Source organism: Symphalangus syndactylus, chromosome 14, assembly GCF_028878055.3.
Source record: "Symphalangus syndactylus isolate Jambi chromosome 14, NHGRI_mSymSyn1-v2.1_pri, whole genome shotgun sequence".
NCBI lineage: Eukaryota > Metazoa > Chordata > Mammalia > Primates > Hylobatidae > Symphalangus > Symphalangus syndactylus.
Window position 1 is genome coordinate 71,484,680 of NC_072436.2, and position 18,687 is coordinate 71,503,366.

The 18,687-nt window shown below is 41.2% G+C and overlaps 1 protein-coding gene across 1 annotated transcript; it reads left to right on the forward strand.

Annotated features, from left to right (window-relative positions):
- The first annotated feature begins 371 nt into the window (after positions 1-371).
- GKN2 (gastrokine 2) lies at positions 372-8,032 on the forward strand. The gene is made up of 6 exons (XM_055243929.1): positions 372-415; positions 2,500-2,553; positions 2,992-3,129; positions 6,014-6,124; positions 6,811-6,967; positions 7,818-8,032. Exons 1-6 carry the CDS (start codon positions 404-406, stop codon positions 7,898-7,900), a joined length of 555 nt encoding a protein of 184 aa, XP_055099904.1. The 5' UTR covers positions 372-403; the 3' UTR covers positions 7,901-8,032.
- The last annotated feature ends 10,655 nt before the right edge of the window (positions 8,033-18,687 follow it).

Below are 18,687 nucleotides of genomic sequence, written 5' to 3' on the forward strand. Positions count from 1 at the left end.
GCCCAACTCAGGCCTTAAGGAAGCGCTCTTCCTTTAGGAGGAGATGTTAGAAATTTGTCCTTGTAGAGCTATAAAATGTATGCATAGAACAAGCATCATGCAATATTTTTAAAGGGTGGAAATTAAAATCTCAAGTGCAGCATAGTACAGATAGCAGGGAATATTTACAGAGTGAACAAGTGGTGAATTTTCATTACTGACTAATGAACTTCATTGATATCAGGTATGTGGTTGGATCTCAATTCTGATAAAGGAGTTTGCTGGGGTGTGTCAGAGATATAGACATGGTCTTTTCCAAAGTGACCATTTGAAAAAGAGATATCCACATCTTCAAGCCCATATAAAGGATAGAAGCTGCACGGGGCAGCTTTACTTACTCCAGCACCTTCCTCTCCCAGGCAAAATGAAAATACTTGTGAGTATTTGTTTCTGCTTCTTGATACTCTTGTGGTGACTGCTTGCAGACAATGCTCATATCTAATATGCCATGGATTTTGGGAGTTTTAGACAGATACTGTGCATGCGTCTAAGCTTCTGTGATTGAATTAATGACATCTTTGGCAGAAATAGTGTTGAATATGTCTGACTTTTTTTGTCCTTTTCCTGTTTTGAGATGTTTACTTAAAAGAAAATACAAAAATACAAAGAAATCTCTAGATAATTTTGATTTGGAGGATGTTTAATAATAATCCTTTATTATGAGCTTCATACGGAATTTGGGCTATTTAAAACAACTACATTTGCTATCTAAGAGAGAAGTTGTAATTTAAAAATAATATCAGTAATAGTAATAATAGTACCTCTTATTTCTCAAATGCATACTAAGCCTTAGACTAAGCATATCACATGAATAATTTCATCTATTCATTGCAACAACCGTATGAGTTGAGTAGTATTCTCCCCATTTTACAGATAAGAAGACTGAGAGGCAGAGGAATGTGATTTTCCCAAGCCCGTAAATGTGGGATTTAGAATGTAATGTATCCATCTGAATCCCCACTTGCAGGTGAAATCATGGCAAATTTAAACAGCCAGAGCGTCTTCAATGGCCTCTCATGACTAAATTCTCCCTTAGGACAAAACTTTCCTTCTATGGCCACTCCACCCCTCCATCTGATCCCAGCCTCCATAGTTCCACATTGCAGTGCCCCATGGACAGTGGGCTATGTTCTGACCTAGAATGGAATTCGCTCCCCTAGTCTCTGTCCTTTATTCTCATTCAGCTGCTAAGGGAGAAAGCAAAATGTTAAGTACCTCTTTCTAAAGTGTTAAAGACTGTCAGCCTAAAGAGCTCCCTCTCTCAGGGCTGTCTTGATTTTCCAAATTGAGACCTAACCCTGAAGCACAAAATTATTATATAACCATGGTGTATTAACCACAGTGTTGGAAGGGAGATCATTTTGGGGCAGAGGACACTCCCCAAGCTCTCTCTAATCATACCATTAAAGTGGTTTCGTCCTTCGACTACTTGTTCAAATCACTATTTTAGACTCATTAAATAGAATATACAGGAGTATCATATGTTGCTAGAGCTGGTCTGTGGTAAGAGAAGATGTATCCCTATGGAACGTTGAATATCAGCACACAGGTCTTTGTTAGATGCTCTACTCTCAGTCCCCAGAAGAGAAATATTAAGGGTGGGATGGAAAGGGAAGTAGGAAAGTCTCACTGACAGTTCTTAAAAATATCCCCCTTCCCCAAGGCTCCTTTCATCAGCAGTTTTCAAATGACAGAGTCAACTATGTACTGATGTAGTTTTCAGTGATAGTACAGTTCACTGATGTTCAGAAGAGAGGGTACAAAACCTGGGTTAGCATGTTGGAACAGACTCTTACAGAACTACAGCAAAATATCAGAACTGCCTCAATGTCAGCTCACGACCTGCGGGCCCAGCACTTGTATGATAAGTATCACTAAGGCATGGGAGAATATGGGGGTTTTACTTGATGTCAGCCTCAAAAGTTAATTGTGCCCCCAAGCATTCTATTTTCATAGTTTCCCTTAGGAACCTGTTGTGTCTTTATCACCCATGATTCATTTTAAATCTGTATTACCCTCTCAGTCTTAAGGGATTAAAGTTTTTTAAATTAATTAATTAATTTTCTTTTTAGAGGACACAATTTGACCACTGTTATCCAAAGCTAGTGTGAATCATACCAGGGTATTTCCATAGTGAAATGAATCCTTCACTGCTCATCTGCCCCAGGTTTCTCCTACTATCTACATGGTTATAATGCTAGAAAGAGTTGGGAATTAGGTGGCAATTGTAGAACCCTGTGTCTGGCAAATAGAATGAACTCAACAAATGCCTGTTAAATGAGCCAGTGTGTGAGCCAATCAATGTGTGCGTGGAAAGGGAGTGCTGACCATCTGTGGCCACTCAGTGTCTCTAGGTGTACATTTTCTGAGATATCTGTGCCTTCCCTGTCCAGTGTTTCCTCCTGTCCCACACTCAATGACTACCCTATAAAGAATGGATGTGGTGGGTCTGTTTTTCAGGTGGCATTTCTGGTGGTGCTGACCATCTTTGGGATACAATCTCATGGATACGAGGTGAGTTGGTTCCTTATGGGCTTTATCTCTTAGAGATGTTGGAAGAGGAAAGGGAAGGTACAAGAGAGCCTGAAGACAGTAGAGAGGCCATATGCCTTATTTGGGATGGAATCTCAGAAATAACCAATAATGGAAATAATGAGCTTGGCTATTCCTCTCCAACCACAGTACCTTTGCAAATGTAAGCCGTTGCTTTAAAATGTGGTCAGTCTCATTTCTCTTGTGATATCACTGCTTCTCCCATATATAATATAGTAAACTCTAAGGAAAAGCTTTGCCTTCTTATGGCATCATAAGTTTTTGGACTGGGACCCCAGTGGAGAGTTTTAGTTTTTAATCCCTTGTTCACAGCAGGCAGATGCTTTATTTTGTTGGAAGAGTTGCCTTTCAAATATATAAGATTTATGGAAAAACATTTTGTCTTTCTTTTCAATCTAGGTTTTTAACATCATCAGCCCAAGCAACAATGGTGGCAATGTTCAGGAGACAGTGACAATTGATAATGAGAAAAATACCGCCATCGTTAACATCCATGCAGGATCATGCTCTTCTACCACAATTTTTGATTATAAACATGTAAGCAGCAAATGAATTTTCATATTCATCAGGACTAGTTTGCTAAAGAGCAGAGGGATCTATATATATATGGGGCATATATACTTGAATTCTTAGATTTAACCTTGCAAATCTTCAAGAATTCCTCACTTTCACTTTTCTCTTTAAAGAATCAAGCAATTGGTTAAAAAAACAAAACCATTTTGAAGAAAAACATATGACAGGAAACATATGCATTTGCTTGACCTTTTCAGGTAGAAATTGGAAGAGTGATGCTATTATCCCACTACAGGCTCAGAAAGTGCAGAGAAGAGTAACCAAAGTCCAAAGCAAAGCCCGGCACGCAGACACTCAAACACATTTGTTGAGCGAATAAATGAATGAATAGAGTTTCTAACACAGAACATCATGCGGAAAAAGAACAATTGGTCAGGCACAGTGGCTCATGCCTGTAATCCCAGCACTTTGGGAGTACGAGGCAGGAGGATCTCTTGAGCCCAGGAGTTGGAGACTGGCCTGGGCAACATGGCGAAATCCCATCTCTACCAAAAATACAAAAATTAGCTGGGTGTGGTGGTGTGGGCCTGTGGTCCCACCTACTTGAGAGGCTGAGGTGGGAGGATTGCTGGAGCCCAGGAAGTCAAGGCTGCGGTAAGCTGAGACTGTACCACTGCACTCCAGCCTCGATGACAGAACGAGATCCTGTCTCAAAAAGATAAATAAATAAAAAATTAAAAAATATAAAATAATAAAAAGAACAATCACAAAGCAATCACAACATAGCAGAAATCCAGAGCAACTATACACATTTAATTATGTACATAGGGTAGGCAACAAATCATACTTTTTCTGTAAGAAAGTCTGCTAACTAAAAGCACTAAACTATTTTCAAGTGTTAGATACTGGCATTAACAATAAGTCACAGAAAACTGCTCAGAAAACGTATCCTCCATCAGTTATTTATTCATTTGTTTTCCATTTGTCCCACCAATGAATTATGAACCTGCTTCTACCTAGGTTCCAAGCTATGCACTATGGATATAAGTAGGTTCCAGCTCATCTCACTAGACTTCTGAACATGCTTTTCTGTCCCTTTTCTTCTAGAAATGTCTTCACGTTCCTCTTTCCTATTGGTGTTCGCAGTTCAATCGCACATTTGAAAGTATAGAGTCATTAGAAGATGTGGTTTAAAAGGAAGTGGCACTGAAATTGTTTTTAAGCAACTGTCATGGAAATCCCAAAACTGTCTTTAAAAAAAAATAGAGTAGTGAGGATTTGCACTAAGCTTCTTCCATTATCACCAGGCTCAGCCTCTGTCTATTTTTTGAATTTTAGGAACTGATAATTTGTGAGAATTGAAAAATAAGAACCAGAAAGATTTCTATTAGATACAGCTTTCTAGGGTATATCATTATTTGGAACTCTATAGAGACAATTTTCACTCCAGGTGAAGACTCAGTGGCCTTAGGTCCCTTCTGGCCCCAGGGTCTTCACCCTCCATTGCTCTTTCAATCCCACCTTATTCCAACCCATCCCTCTCCAGCCAGCTTGGGTTTGAGATGGAGAAGGGATGGAGAAAACTGGAGAGGAAGAAAAGATGGCAAATGAGGGGAGGATAGATGAGACGTGTGTGGGCGTGCATGAGTGTGGGTGTGGGTATGGTTATGAGAGCTTCTAAAGCAGCACTGTCTAACAGAACTTTCTGCAGTGGTGGAAGTGTTCTAGATTTGAATTTCCAATAGGGAAGCCCTCAGCCCCCCTGTGGTTATTGAGTACTCAAAATTTGTAACAGAAGTACATTTTAAATTTTATCTAATTTGAATTTAAATTTAGATAGCAGCATATAGCTAATAACTATCATATATCATATTGGACAGCACAGTTCTTTGTTTTTTTTGTTTTGTTTTGTTTTGTTTTTTGATGGAGTCTCGCTCTGTCACCCAGGCTGGAGTCCAGTGGTGCGATCTCGGCTCACTGCAAGCTCCACCTCCCAGGTTCATGCCATTCTCTTGCCTCAGCCTCCTGAGTAGCTGGGACTACAGGTGCCTGCCACCAAGCCCAGCTAAATTTTTTGTATTTTTAGTAGAGACGGGGTTTCACCGTGTTAGCCAGGAAGGTCTCGATCTCCTGACCTCGTGATCTGCCCGCCTCGGCCTCCCAAAGTGCTGGGATTACAGGTGTGAGCCACTGCGCCCGGCCAGGACAGCACAGTTCTAAAAAATATTCTATTTACCCTAAATTGGGGAGGAGGCAGAATAAAATTAGTGGAAAGAGGCCAGATGCAGTAGCTTACACCTGTAATCTCAGCACTTTGGGAGTACAAGGTGGGTGGATCACTTGAGATCAGGAGTTTGATACCAGCCTGGCTAATATGGTGAAACTCCATCTCTACTAAACATACAAAATTAGCTGTGCGTGGTGGTGCACACCTGTAGTCCCAGCTACTCTGGAAGCTGAGGCAGGAGAGTTGCTTGAACCAGGGAGGTGGAGGCTTCAGTGAGCTGAGATTGCACCACTGCACTCTAGCCTGGGCAACAGAATGAGAGTCTGTCTCAAAATAATAATAATAATAATAATAATGATAATAAAACAATGGAAAGAGACAGAGAAGTGCTTCTTCTCAGTCTTTCAAACCTCGAGCTGCAGACCCTGGTTCCATAACACGAAAAGCAGAATACAGTAACGGGTTTGCACAATTTCAAAGGGGTAGAAATGACAAGTGAAAAAATGAAAATGTTACATAAAATAAGTCAAGTGGATAAAGTTGATTGCAGATTGGAGAGCAATCCCACCATATATTCACTGTGCATGTTCAAGTCTTTCTTCTGAGGTTCAGGTGTCATCTTCGCCAAGTTCAGATTCAGGGAACTAGGGAGGAACAGTAACTGTACTCTTGCTCTCTCAGGGCTATATTGCATCCAGGGTGCTCTCCCGAAGAGCCTGCTTTATCCTGAAGATGGACCATCAGAACATCCCTTCTCTGAACAATCTCCAACAGTACATCTATGAGAAACAGGTAATTCTGGGGCACTCTTGAGTATTCTCTGTTCTTAAGCTAGGCAATACTGGTATTTATGGAAAAATGAAGAGGGTGAGGGAGAAGATCATACTATCATGCCTTACCATAAATATGATACTAAACTTATTAAAGTTATTATAGTATTTTTACTTTTATTTTATTATTTTTTAAGAGCAGGAGTAAATCTCAGCTTGATTTCCACCATATAGTCCTAAGTACAAGAATTTATAATAATTTCCAGTGACATTATAGCAAGGACTGATCAGCTTCTCTTCTCAGAGCAGGGCTATGAGAAATGGTGATTGGAACAATAATAAGAGAAGTTCTAATATTCAATGACCCAAAGATGCAAAGAAATAATACAGCATAGTGAACATATACAAACAGTGCACTGCGGCTAGAGACCCAAGGCCTAAGTCTCCCTCCACAACTTCTTATAGGTGCCACCTTTGACATGGGACTTACTTTCTTTGGGCTTCATTGCCACCAGAGGTAAAATAACACTGGTAATTACTGATGGGGCTACTTCACAGATAGAGTGTTCAAAAAGAGATGATGCCTTGAGATCCCTAAGTTCTTTCTGTTTAATAATCTGAAAGAGAAAAATCGTCACAATTTAGAATAAGGTACACAAATTTTTGTCAATTCATTTTATGTTCTTCTTTTCTGTTATACTGATCTAGACTCTGGACAACATATTCTCCAACAAATACACCTGGGTCAAGTACAACCCTCTGGAGTCTCTGATCAAAGATGTGGATTGGTTCCTGCTTGGGTCACCCATTGAGAAACTCTGCAAACATATCCCCTTGTATAAGGGGGAAGTGGTTGAAAACACACGTGAGTACCAATAAGTCATTCATTCACCAAATATTTTCTGAAAGCTACTATGTGCCAGGTACTCTGCTGGGTGCCATGTGAAATACAAATAAATGGAAACAGTACTCAGTTCAGTTTGCTTTGGGAATTAATTACATGCCATGTGTGTAAATTGTGCTAAATGTTAGGAATACAGAAATGAATTAAACTGTCTCCAAGTAACACATAGTCTAGTGAAGAAGCTGACAAGTGAAAAGAGAGCATGGAATAAAGGATTCCTGGGTGCCAGTGAAAAACTACTCGATTCTTGTATACTTTCATATGTAAGAATTTCAAGTAGCAAAAAGTCATCTGGGCCCTTAGAATAGCATCTTTTGAAGATAATAAGAAGGAAGTCACTAAGAAATGCTCTCAGGATAGAATAGAATTGGTACAGGAATGAGGAGGCCAAGTGGACTTACAGACAGAGAGTAAAAACCCTGATTCATCTGGGTAACATATGCCACTGCAGATATTACTGTCATTTTTATACAAAGTTTCTAAACGTGGCAGAGCAACCAGAGTGAAAGAGGTTGGGCCAACTGATGATGAACACAACAAAGGAAATTTCTCAGAGTAGTGGAAGGTAGATAAAGAAGAGTTCATGTTTATTATATATCTACTGCCCAGAAAAAATTTTAAGTACTCATTCATAAAGTAAATAAAGGCACATAGGTATGCCATTGACACAGAATGGCATAATATCCCTGGGATCGAGCCAAACAGCACTTCCAAAAGTTGTCAGTTTTATTTAAGCAAATGTATTATTATTCTAATAATTCCAATAATATATTTTTAATGCTCTTTCTCTGAAAAATTTTCCCTTTTCCAGATAATGTCGGTGCTGGAGGCTGTGCAAAGGCTGGGCTCCTGGGCATCTTGGGAATTTCAATCTGTGCAGACATTCATGTTTAGGATGATTAGCCCTCTTGTTTTATCTTTTCAGAGAAATACATCCTTGGTTTACACTCAAAAGTCAAATTAAATTCTTTCCCAATGCGCCAACTAATTTTGAGATTCAGTCAGAAAACATAAATGCTGTATTTACGGATTTTATGGTGTTTGTTGTTTTTGGTAAGCAGCAAAGGGAATCCAAGCAATGTCTTTGTCGCTATATAGAAGAAAAAAAATTGCCAGAATTTTAAATGAGGTGCATAATGTGTGAAAATTCCCAGATAATACCACTGGGTCACATGCGGACTAGTCAGCTGGGGTTGAATTTCCATTTCTGCATCTGCCCTCTGGACCAGCTTCCCATCTAACCATCCAAATACATGGGAGCAACCTGGGTAGAGAAGAGGCTCACATGGTGGTGGCCTTGACCTGGCCAGGGGAGGGACATGGTGTGTGCTTATCAAACAAGTTGAATGCTCAGGTGAAGGCTTTTAGGGCCATTCATATGAGTTAAAATATCCTTTAACTCACCAAAGCAGTAGACTCAACCTGAATAAACATTATAATAATATGTGTTGTCCTGGAGTGAGAAGGGAGAAAGGGAGAGAGGAAGGAGCACCTAACATCCAGGAAAAGATGCACCATACTGAAGATCATAACGGGAGTGAAAACCTAACTAGAAATGCCAAGTCAATACATAGCAGAAAAGCAACTTCCAATATTTCAAATAAATTGCAGATTGTGTACAAATCTCAGATCGTGAAGCTGGGTCACACTTGAACGTTTGGCTGATTGCAAATTCAGAGCAAATAGGAATTATTTTAACAACAATTTGTTCTCTTGCGCAGACCTCTGGGATCCTAGCTGCAGAGGACCCCCGGCCTCCGCGTTTGAGCTGACATGAGACTCTCACTAGAGATTAGATGCAGAAAGGGCTTCAGCAGGCACGGGGCTGGAGGCTTTGTCTGTGAGACAGCTCCGCGGGACCACTCATCCCCCAGGGCTCCCTGTCTCCCTCTGAGAGGCTCTGGCCCCATATAACCACCAGAATGGGAGAAGACGGGCTTCCCCGTGGGATTAGGGCACATCTGTCCCTCAGGCCCACCTGCCTGCCAGTCCCTCCCAGGATTCCTGCCTGGCCACCCCACAGGAGTGTGTACACAGTGCAGCCTCGGCTGCTCAGCCTGGGTGCTTTGCTCCACTTGAGTGCATTCTGGCAGCCTGGGAGCTGTTTGGATTCCCCAGTGCACACAGATCCCAACCCCAAAGGTCCGGGGGAGGGAGCTGTGAGCAGATCCGGACGTCCCAGGGCTAAGGTCTGTGGCTCCGGAGTGCGGAACTGGGACCGGTGCTTCAGCAGAAGAGGAGCCCATACTCTCAGAAAACTCTCAGAGAGGGGTGAGTCGCACAGGTTCCTGGGCTGGTGTGGAACCTAAGCGTGCCTCCCTCCACAGAGCTGGTCCAGTAAGTGTGGGGCCTGTCTCCCTGCTGGACCTCTGCCTCAAGGAGACCCACGACCTGGAACACCTAACAACAACAAAAAATCACGGCCACAGTGCCAGTGATCAGGGGTCCCTCCCCGCAAGACCCAGGAGGAGACCTGGTGAGGGGTCACCTCTCTCCTCCACCACAGAGCACGGCTTCAAAGGCCCGGATACACAAAGGAGCGAGGTGGCAGAATGAGAGCCTAGCTACCTCCTATTGCTCTCATGCGCCATCTACTGGATTTCAGCCCAAACTACAACACGATAAACTGCTAATTTTCCTTCCTGCCAGGCGGAGGACTAGAATTCAGCAGACTGTACAGAGCCTTAGCCCTCTGAAAACTTCCAGAAATGTAGCCAACTGAGTATACTCAGTTTACACCACAGTTAAAGGAACACCAACCCTCCCAGATGAGGAAGAATCAGTGCAAGAACTGTAGCAATTTAAAAAACCAGAGTGTCCCCTTACCTCCAAATGAGGTAGCTAGTGGTAGCTCTGCAGCAATTGTTCTTAACCAATCTGAAATGACGAGCATGGAATTCAGAATCTGAATGGCAATGAAGCGTATAGATATCCAGGAGAAAGCTGAAATCCAATCCAAGGAAACCAAGCAATCCAGTGAAATGGTTTAAGAGGTGAAAGATGAAATAGCAGTTTTACAAAAGACCCAAACTGAGCTTGTTGAGTTGAAAAAAGAATTTCATAATACAATCAGAAGTATTAACAACAGAATAGACCAAGCTGAGGAAAGAATCTCAGAGCTCAAACCCTGGTTATTGGAATCAACTTAGACAAAAATAAAGAAAATAGAGCTTTAAGAAATGAACACAATCTCCCAGAAACATGAGATTATGTAAAGAGACCAAATCCATGACTCATTGCCATCCCTAAGAGAGAAGGAGAGGGAATAAGCAACTTGGAAAATATATTTGGGGACATAGCCCACAAAAATTTCTCTAATCTCTCTAGAGAGGTTGACGTGTAAATTCAAGAAATACAGAAGACCTTGGCTAGATAATGTACAAGGTGACCATCCCCAAGGCACATGGTCATCAGATTCACCATGGTCAATGCAAAAGAAAAAAATCTTAAAGACAGCTAGGGAGAAGGGTCAAGTCACATGCAGAAGAACTCTCATTAGGCTGGCAGTGGACCTCTCAGCCGAAACCTGACAAGCCAGAAGAGATGGAGGGAGAGGGGTCTATTTTTGTCATCCTTAAAGAAAAGAAATTCCAACCAAGAGTCTCATACACTGCCAAACTAAGTTTCCTAAGTGAAGGAGAAATAAAACCCTTCTCAGACAAGCAAATGCTGGAGGAATTCGTTTCAACTAGACCAGCCTAACTAAGGGAGTGCTGAATATGGACTCAAAAGAATAACACCTGCTACCACAAACACTCACTTAAGCACATAGCCCACAGACACTATAGGCAATTACACAGTAAGTCTACATAACAACACAATGACAGGATCAAAATCTCACACATCAATAGTAACCCTGAGTGTAAAGGGGCTAAATGCCCCACTTAAAAGACATAGAGTGTCAAACTTGATAAAAAGACCCAATCATCCACTATTTTCAAGAGCTCTATGTTACATGTAATGCCACCCACAGACTCAAAGTAAAGAGATGGAGAAAGATTTTTCATGCAAAATCAGAAAACAAAAAAGAGCAGGAGTCACTAGTGTTATATCAGACAAAACAAACTTTAAACCCTTAATAATTAAGAAGGACAAAGAAGGGTATTGCCTGGACCGCAGAAGCCTTATTGGAAAAAAGGAAGGGTATTACATAATGACAAAGGGTACAATCCAACAAGAAGTTTTAACTATTCTAAATATATACACACCCAACATTGGAGCACCCAGATTTATAAAACAAGTACTTCTTGATCTACAAGAAGACTTAGACAGCCACACAATAATGGGAGACTTTCACACCCTACTTATAGGTCATTGGGACAGAAAACTAACAAAGGAACTCTGGACTTAAACTTGATACTTGACCAATTGGACCTAATAAATATCCACAGAAAACTTCACCCAATAAAGATAGAATATACATTCTTCTTATCTGCACGTGGAACACCTTCCAAGATCAACAACATGCTAGGTAAGAAAGCAAGTCTCAATAAATTAAAAAAAAATGAAATCATACGAACCTTAATATCAGACCACAATGCAATTAAAAAGAAATCAATATCAAGAAGATCTCTCAAAACTACATAAATACATGAAAATTAAACAACTTACTCCTGAATAACTCTTGAGTGAACATCAAAATTCAGGAAGAAATAAAAAATTCTTTGAAATTACTAAAAATAGAGACATGCCTTACCAAAATCTCTGGGGCACAGCTAAAGCAGTGTTAAGAGGAAAGTTTATAGCACTAAATGCCTCAATCAAGAAGTTAGGAAGATCTCAAATTAGCAGTCTAACTTTGCACCTAAAAGAACTAGACAGAAAAGAACAAACCAACCCCAAAGCTAGCAGAAGAAAACAAGTCACTAAAGTTAGAGAGGAATGGAATGAAATTGAGATGCAAAATCCATACAAAAGATCAAATGAAACCAATAGTTGTTTTTTTGAAAGAATAAATAAAATTGATAGACCCACCTAGCTAGATGAACAAAAAAGAAAGAGAAGATCCAAATAAACACAATCAGAAATGACAAAGGTGAGGTTACAATTGATCCACAGAAATACTTATCCTCAGAGACTACTATGAACATACACAAATTAGAAAATATAGAGGAAATTGATAAATTCCTGAAAGCACAAAATCTCCCAAGATTGAATAGATGTGAAAATTCTCAACAAAATATTAACAAACCAAATCCAGCAGCACATCAAAAAGTTAATATATCATGATCAAGTAGGCTTCATTCCAGGAATGCAAGGCTGGTTCAACATAGGCAAATCAATAAATATGATTCACCACATAAACAGAATTGAAAGCAAAACCTGCATAGTCATCTCAATAGAGGCAGAAAAAGCTATCAATAAAAATTCAACATCTATCAAAGGAACATACCTCAAAATAATAAGAACCATCTGTGACAAGTCCACATCCAACATCTTACTGAATGGGCAAAAGCTTGAGCCATTCCTCTTAAGAACAGGAACAAGGCAAGGATACTTACTCTCACCACTCCCATTCAAGGTAGTACTGTAAGTACTAGTCAGAGAAATTGGGCAAGAGAAAGAAATAAAAGGCATCCAAATAGGAAAAGAAGTCAAACTATCTCTCTTTGCTGATGATATATTTGTATACCAAGAAAACCCTAAAGACTCTGTCAAAACACTCCTAAAACTGATGAATGATTTTAGTAAAGTTTCAGGATACAAAATCAATGTACAAAAAGTAGCAGCATTTCTATATACCAACAGTGTCCAGGCTGAGAGTAAAATCAGGAACACAAACTCGCTTAAATAGCCACAAAGAAAATGGCATATCTAGGAATACAGCTTTCACGAAGGAGGTGAAAGATCTGTACAAGGCTTAAAGAAATCATAGGTGACACAAACAAATGGAAAAAAATCCATGACCATGGATTGGAAAAACTAATATTGTTAAAATGGCCATACTGCCTAAAGCAATATGCAGATTCAATGCTATTCTTATAAAACTGCCAATGTCATTCTTACAGAATTAGAAAAAAACTATTCTAAAATTCATATGGAACAAAAAAGAGCCCAAACAGCCAAAGCAATCCTAAGCAAACAAAACAAAACAAATGAACAAACAAAAAACAAAGCTGAAGACATCACGCTACCAGACTTCAAATTACACTACAAAGCTACAGTAACTAAAACAGCATGGTACTGGTACAAAAACAGACACATAGACCAATGGAACAGGTTACAGAACCCAGAAATTAAGCCACATACCTACAACCATCTGATCTCCAACAAGGCTGACAAAAACAAGCAATGGGGTAAGGATTCCCTATTCAATAAATGGTGCTGGGATAACTGGCTAGGCATATGCAGAAGATTGAAGCTGGACCGCTACCTCTTACCATATACAAAAATTAACTCAAAATGGATCAAAGACCTCAAAGACCTCAAACTATAAAAATCCTAGAAGATAACCTAGGAAATACAATATTAACCTTGGCAACATTAGCCTTGGCAAAGAAGTGGCATCTAATTAAAGAGCTCCTGTACAGCAAATGAAACTATTAACACAGTAAACAGACAACCTACAGAATAAGAGAAGATATTCTCAAACTATGGATCTGATGGGCAAAATATCTGTCCAGAATCTATAGAGACCTTAAATCAACAAGTGACAAACAAATAACACCATTAAAAATAGGCAAAGGAGGTCAACTGATACTTCTTAAAAGTGGCCAACAAACATATGAAAAATTAGCATCACTAATAATCAGAGAAATACCAATAAAACAACTAAGAGATACCATCTCACACCAGTCAAAATGACTATTATCAAAAAGTAAAAAAATCCACAGACATTGGTGAGGCTGTGGAGAAAGAGGAACACTTATACACTGTTGGTGGGAATGTAAATTAGTTCAGCCACTGGAAATCAGTCTGGAGATTTCTCAAAGGACTTAAAACACAGATACCATTTGACCCAGCAATTTCATTACTGAGTATATACTCAATGGAAACTAAATCATTCTACCAAAAAGACACATGCACTCATATGTTCATTGCTGCATTATATACAATAATAAAGACAAAAATCAACCCAGCTGCCCATCAATGGTAGATTGGATAAAGAAAATGTGGTACATATATACCACCGAATACTACACAGCCATGAAAAGGAATGAAATCATATCCTTTGCAGCAGCATGGATGAAGTTGGAGGCCATAATCCTAAGCAAATTAATGCAGGAAGAGAAAACCAGATACTACCTGTTCTCACTTACAAGGGGGAGCTAAACATTGAGTACACGTGGACATAAACATGGGAACAATAGACACTGCAGACTATTAGAGGAAGGAGGGAGAGAGGAAGGTTCAGATTGTAAAATTACCTATCTGGTACTACACTCAGTACCTGGGTGATGGGGTGTGTATATTTAACATCAACATCACACAATATTCCCATGTAAGAAACCTGCACATGTACCCCCTGTATATAAAATAAACACTGATTTTTTAAAAAATGCAACAACAAATAGGTTTTTCCAATTCTCCTTATCAATTGTCACTTTGGAAACTCAAATACAGTTGAAAACTAGCCACGAAAGTTTTGGGGTTCCTCTGATTGTTTTGTAAAAGGAGTTTAATAACATTTAAAAAATAATTTCTATGTGCCATTTACTACTTTTATTTCTAAAACTGTACATCTACTTCTTAACAGTCATCAATGTACTCAGCACTGGAACAGGTATGCTGGGGGAAGAGGCCCAAGGCAAAGCTACCATAGCTGCCAAAGTTATTTTCTTGTTGGGGAAATAAGCATTAGTATGAAAACATTTGCTAACAACAGTAATGAATGCACAATAAAGTGCCAAATGAATGGTAGAGTGTCTGAGCTGGGGCTTTGGTGTTTGCAAGTGATGCAAACCAAATCAAATTTGCTGAGGCCAAGGGGGAATTTACTGTCTCATATAACTAACCATGGAAGAAAAGAGATACTCTGGTCTTGAGTAGCAGAACTAGATGCTTGAAGGTGACCACACACTCTCTTTCCATGTCTCAACTCTCCTCTCTGCATTCAACCTCAGTATCTTACACTGGGTTTCTCCATGAGGATAGAGTCAATACCACTGTCAACTGCACTATGGTCACCCACTATTGGTCCTCATCTTCCCACCTTGATCATCAGAGAGAAAAGGACTCCTTTTAGTTCTAATTTCAAATTACTTTTAATTTTAAAAGAATATGATCCTAATTGGCTCATGTGGGGCACAATCCTGTGGCCAGCATTAGGGATAGGAAGGTGGGGTGCAGGAAGGGGTGTTATGACTGGTAAACTTCTTTGGAATCTACTGCTTACAGATGTGTTATCCTCATTAATTTTTATAGCATTGCTCCTATTTTTAGCATTTGCTCTCTAACTCTCCTCTTTGCTGTTGTCATGCTGAATACATGTTAGGAGCAGCCAGTGGAGGATAACAGGCACACCCTAAAAGGAATGTGTCTAAATGGAAGCTACAATGAAGCTGGGGCTTTGGTTATATTTTTTCCATAATTAGCCCCCTCTTAAAGGCTGAAAAAAGTAGATATTGACTCCATTAACTTACTGGATGCTCAAGCCAGAGACCCTCTCTGGGCCATCAGGGAGAAGGAGCAAACCTGGACCGAATACCACAAAGTACCCAGGATGCTGGAAGAGTTGGTCAGGCTACAAAAGCTGGTTTGAGCTGAGTTATGCCTCCCTGCCCAGAGTCTAGTGGGTTCTGGCAGTGCTCTCTCCTCATAGTGGCCCAGCTGAGAACTGATGGTACCCTCCAATGCACAGTCAAGCTGGAATGGCCCTAGAGGCAAGTTAGTTTGATAGGGAAAAGGCAGAGTTCTAGGTCTTCTGTGCCCTGACTAGTTTATTTTCAAGCCAGCTGAGCAATCTAGCTTTCTGCGGGATGGAGGAGCAGGTATCCAGCATTGGAAACCCATGGATAATGGGGGAGAAAGAGAGAGGAGGACCTTTCAGCTGTGGAAGGCTCTTTGGAGCATCCTTTGTGGGAGGGGATTAGTTCTGGTTCGGCCATAGTCCCAGCCCTGTAGCAAAACCTCCTCAGGGCTTCCCCTCTCTCCAAACCCCTCCCAGTGAGGGTGATGCTTTGAGCTTACTCCTTACACAGTATTAACCATGCCACACTCATAGGCATTGTCATCTTGGTTTCCCCAACCCCCTTTCTCCTGTGACAGGTCGTTTGCTGGCAGTGGACAGGTAAAATCCTTACTCCAGCCTTCTTCAGCTCTGTTCCTCATTCCCCAAGGGCTAGGGACCTTTAGAAAGTGGCCCATCCCATGGTACATGGTCTCTTCTTGACCACACTAGGACTCAAATACAAATTAGCATTTCCCTTTTTATGAATCACTTAAAAAGTGGCACTACCACATTTCACAGGAGATATTGCCACTTTTTAAATGATTTTTAAAAAGGAGAAGGCTAATTTCTTCCCTGCTGGCGTCCCTACTTGCACCTTGTAGATAGCACCACCCGGGGTGCAGGCTGGGGCAGGCTGTGGTAGGAAGGGAAGCAGTGGTGTCCCAGTTCTGGAGAAAGGCTTGCAGACTCTGCCTTTGGCAGGATTTTTCTGCAATTAGCCATCTCCCGGGCGGAATGAAGGGAATTTCCCAGCCTGTTTCCTGCTTGGGCAGGCTCCTCAAATCCAGGGATGAACTATTAATAGTTTCTGCAAGGCCAGCCCTCCTTTTGGTTTCATTATGGTGCCAATTCCAGGGCTTTGAGGGTTATAGGGAACCAGGCTTCCAGTGGGGTGGGGCGGGGGGAGGTAGACTGCTTCTCATCTACAGTTGGAGAAGATTCCAGAAGGACAATACTGTCTGGCTTCACTGTTCTCTCTGGGTTGTTTCCTTGGTTCTCTCCCTAACTCCATGTTGTCTCAGTCTCCTGGATCCAATACCCCTCCAGGTCTTCCATGTGGGCCCCTAGACCACACCACCCACCTTCACACTCCCATTCCACAACTGAGTCCAGTGGCCAGCTTGTTGATACTTCCTTAATTCTCAGCCAGAGCTAGCCCTCGGATGGCCCAGGGGGTCTCGCTGCTTCAGATGTGGCCTTGTGGGCATTCCCTGGCACCATTTTCTCTCTGGGCCCTGTAATCTCCCAAGTGCAGGAGGTTCTGGGGTACACTGTGTGCTTGGCAACATCCAGCATTGTGTTTGCTGCTTCATCTAGGTGTCTTGTTGCTCCCATTTCCTGTCGTAGGGCATCAAGCCTTCAGCAAAGGGAGACAGCAAATGCAATGCTGCCTGTCTGACCATGGGATATACTGGTTCAGATCTCACTAGTGATAGCCCAGACTTCAACTTGCTTTTCAGGGTATTAGATCCCCAATCCCTTAGTGCCCAGGGATTCAAAGTTTGGAGTAATCCCAGCCCTGACAAACAGTAGGGGTGCTGGTGGGGAGTGTCTGCTGGCTGTTCTGGGTCTCTCTCCACTGGACATGGCAGCATCTCTAAGTTACAGACAACAATGTGCTGCCCTGCATGGTTGAACCGCTTCTGACATCTGCTAGGCATCCCGTCCCATGTGCCTTATCCCCTCTTCGATGCCAGTGAGTCACAATGTCTATGCTTATTCACAGCAGTAATACCTAGGGAGTGCCCACGAAGCCCTTTAGACCTGGTCCCTCGCTCCACATGGATCTCCTGGGAAGGCATCCGCTGAGTGGGTCGGTTCATGAGAACCTGCATTTATGAAGCTCTGGAGTGTGTAGGCATCATCCTCAGTGAAGACAAGTAAGAGGCCGAGCCCTTAGAGGAGCTACAGCAGGGAGAGTGCCTTCCACCTTGAGGCCACCCCGGACCTGGAGAAGCTGCAGGCCCTGGCTCTGCAAAAGGACCTTTGAGGTGGGTGAGACTGTCTCCCAAATGGGCAGCTCTTGAAAAGGACACATGAGCAGTGTGTGTGCCTATTGCCTGCTCTGAGTCTTCATTGGTCCCTCTGTCTTCCTTTTCATATGTGTGCACATAAAATATACTGATGTTTGTGTTTTTTTTTTTTAAAGCTGGCCTGAAGGAGCAAGGTACCTGGCCCACGATATGAGTGTGCCAATGGAGCTTTTGCAGGAAGCTGGGTGAGGCATGTAGATGAGGTTCTTATTTTTCTTATTTCCCATACAATTGTGTTTCTTACAGTAAATGACATGTCACATGTCACGCAAACTCCTTTGCTCATTTGAGATAGAATTAAATAGAATTTGTTCATTCAGAGCTCCCAGGATTAGAATACATGGACCCAGACAAATACGTTGTTATAGAAATATCTGTTTGGATAACTGACTCTAGGAATGAATTCAAGCATTTGTTAACTCAAACATAATAAATATAAATTGGTAAATTAATAAAATATTGAGACTTCTAGCTTCTAATAATGATGAAGTAGCTTATATCAGACTAACCTTCCTGCCATAACAATTATAAACCTGGAAAAAATATAAACAGTAGTCATTTGAAGACAATAAAGTTACCCTAAACAGGCAGAAACTAAAGAAGATACGACCTTTAAAAGAAATGTTTCTTCATCTATTGCTGGTAAGAGTTGTCTAATACTCTATGGCAAAACCAGTCCATTGATTACCCAATCCTTATTCCCTACTTCCCTCTTTCCTTCTAACACAGCTCCAATTTAAGTAGCAACAAAAAAAAGC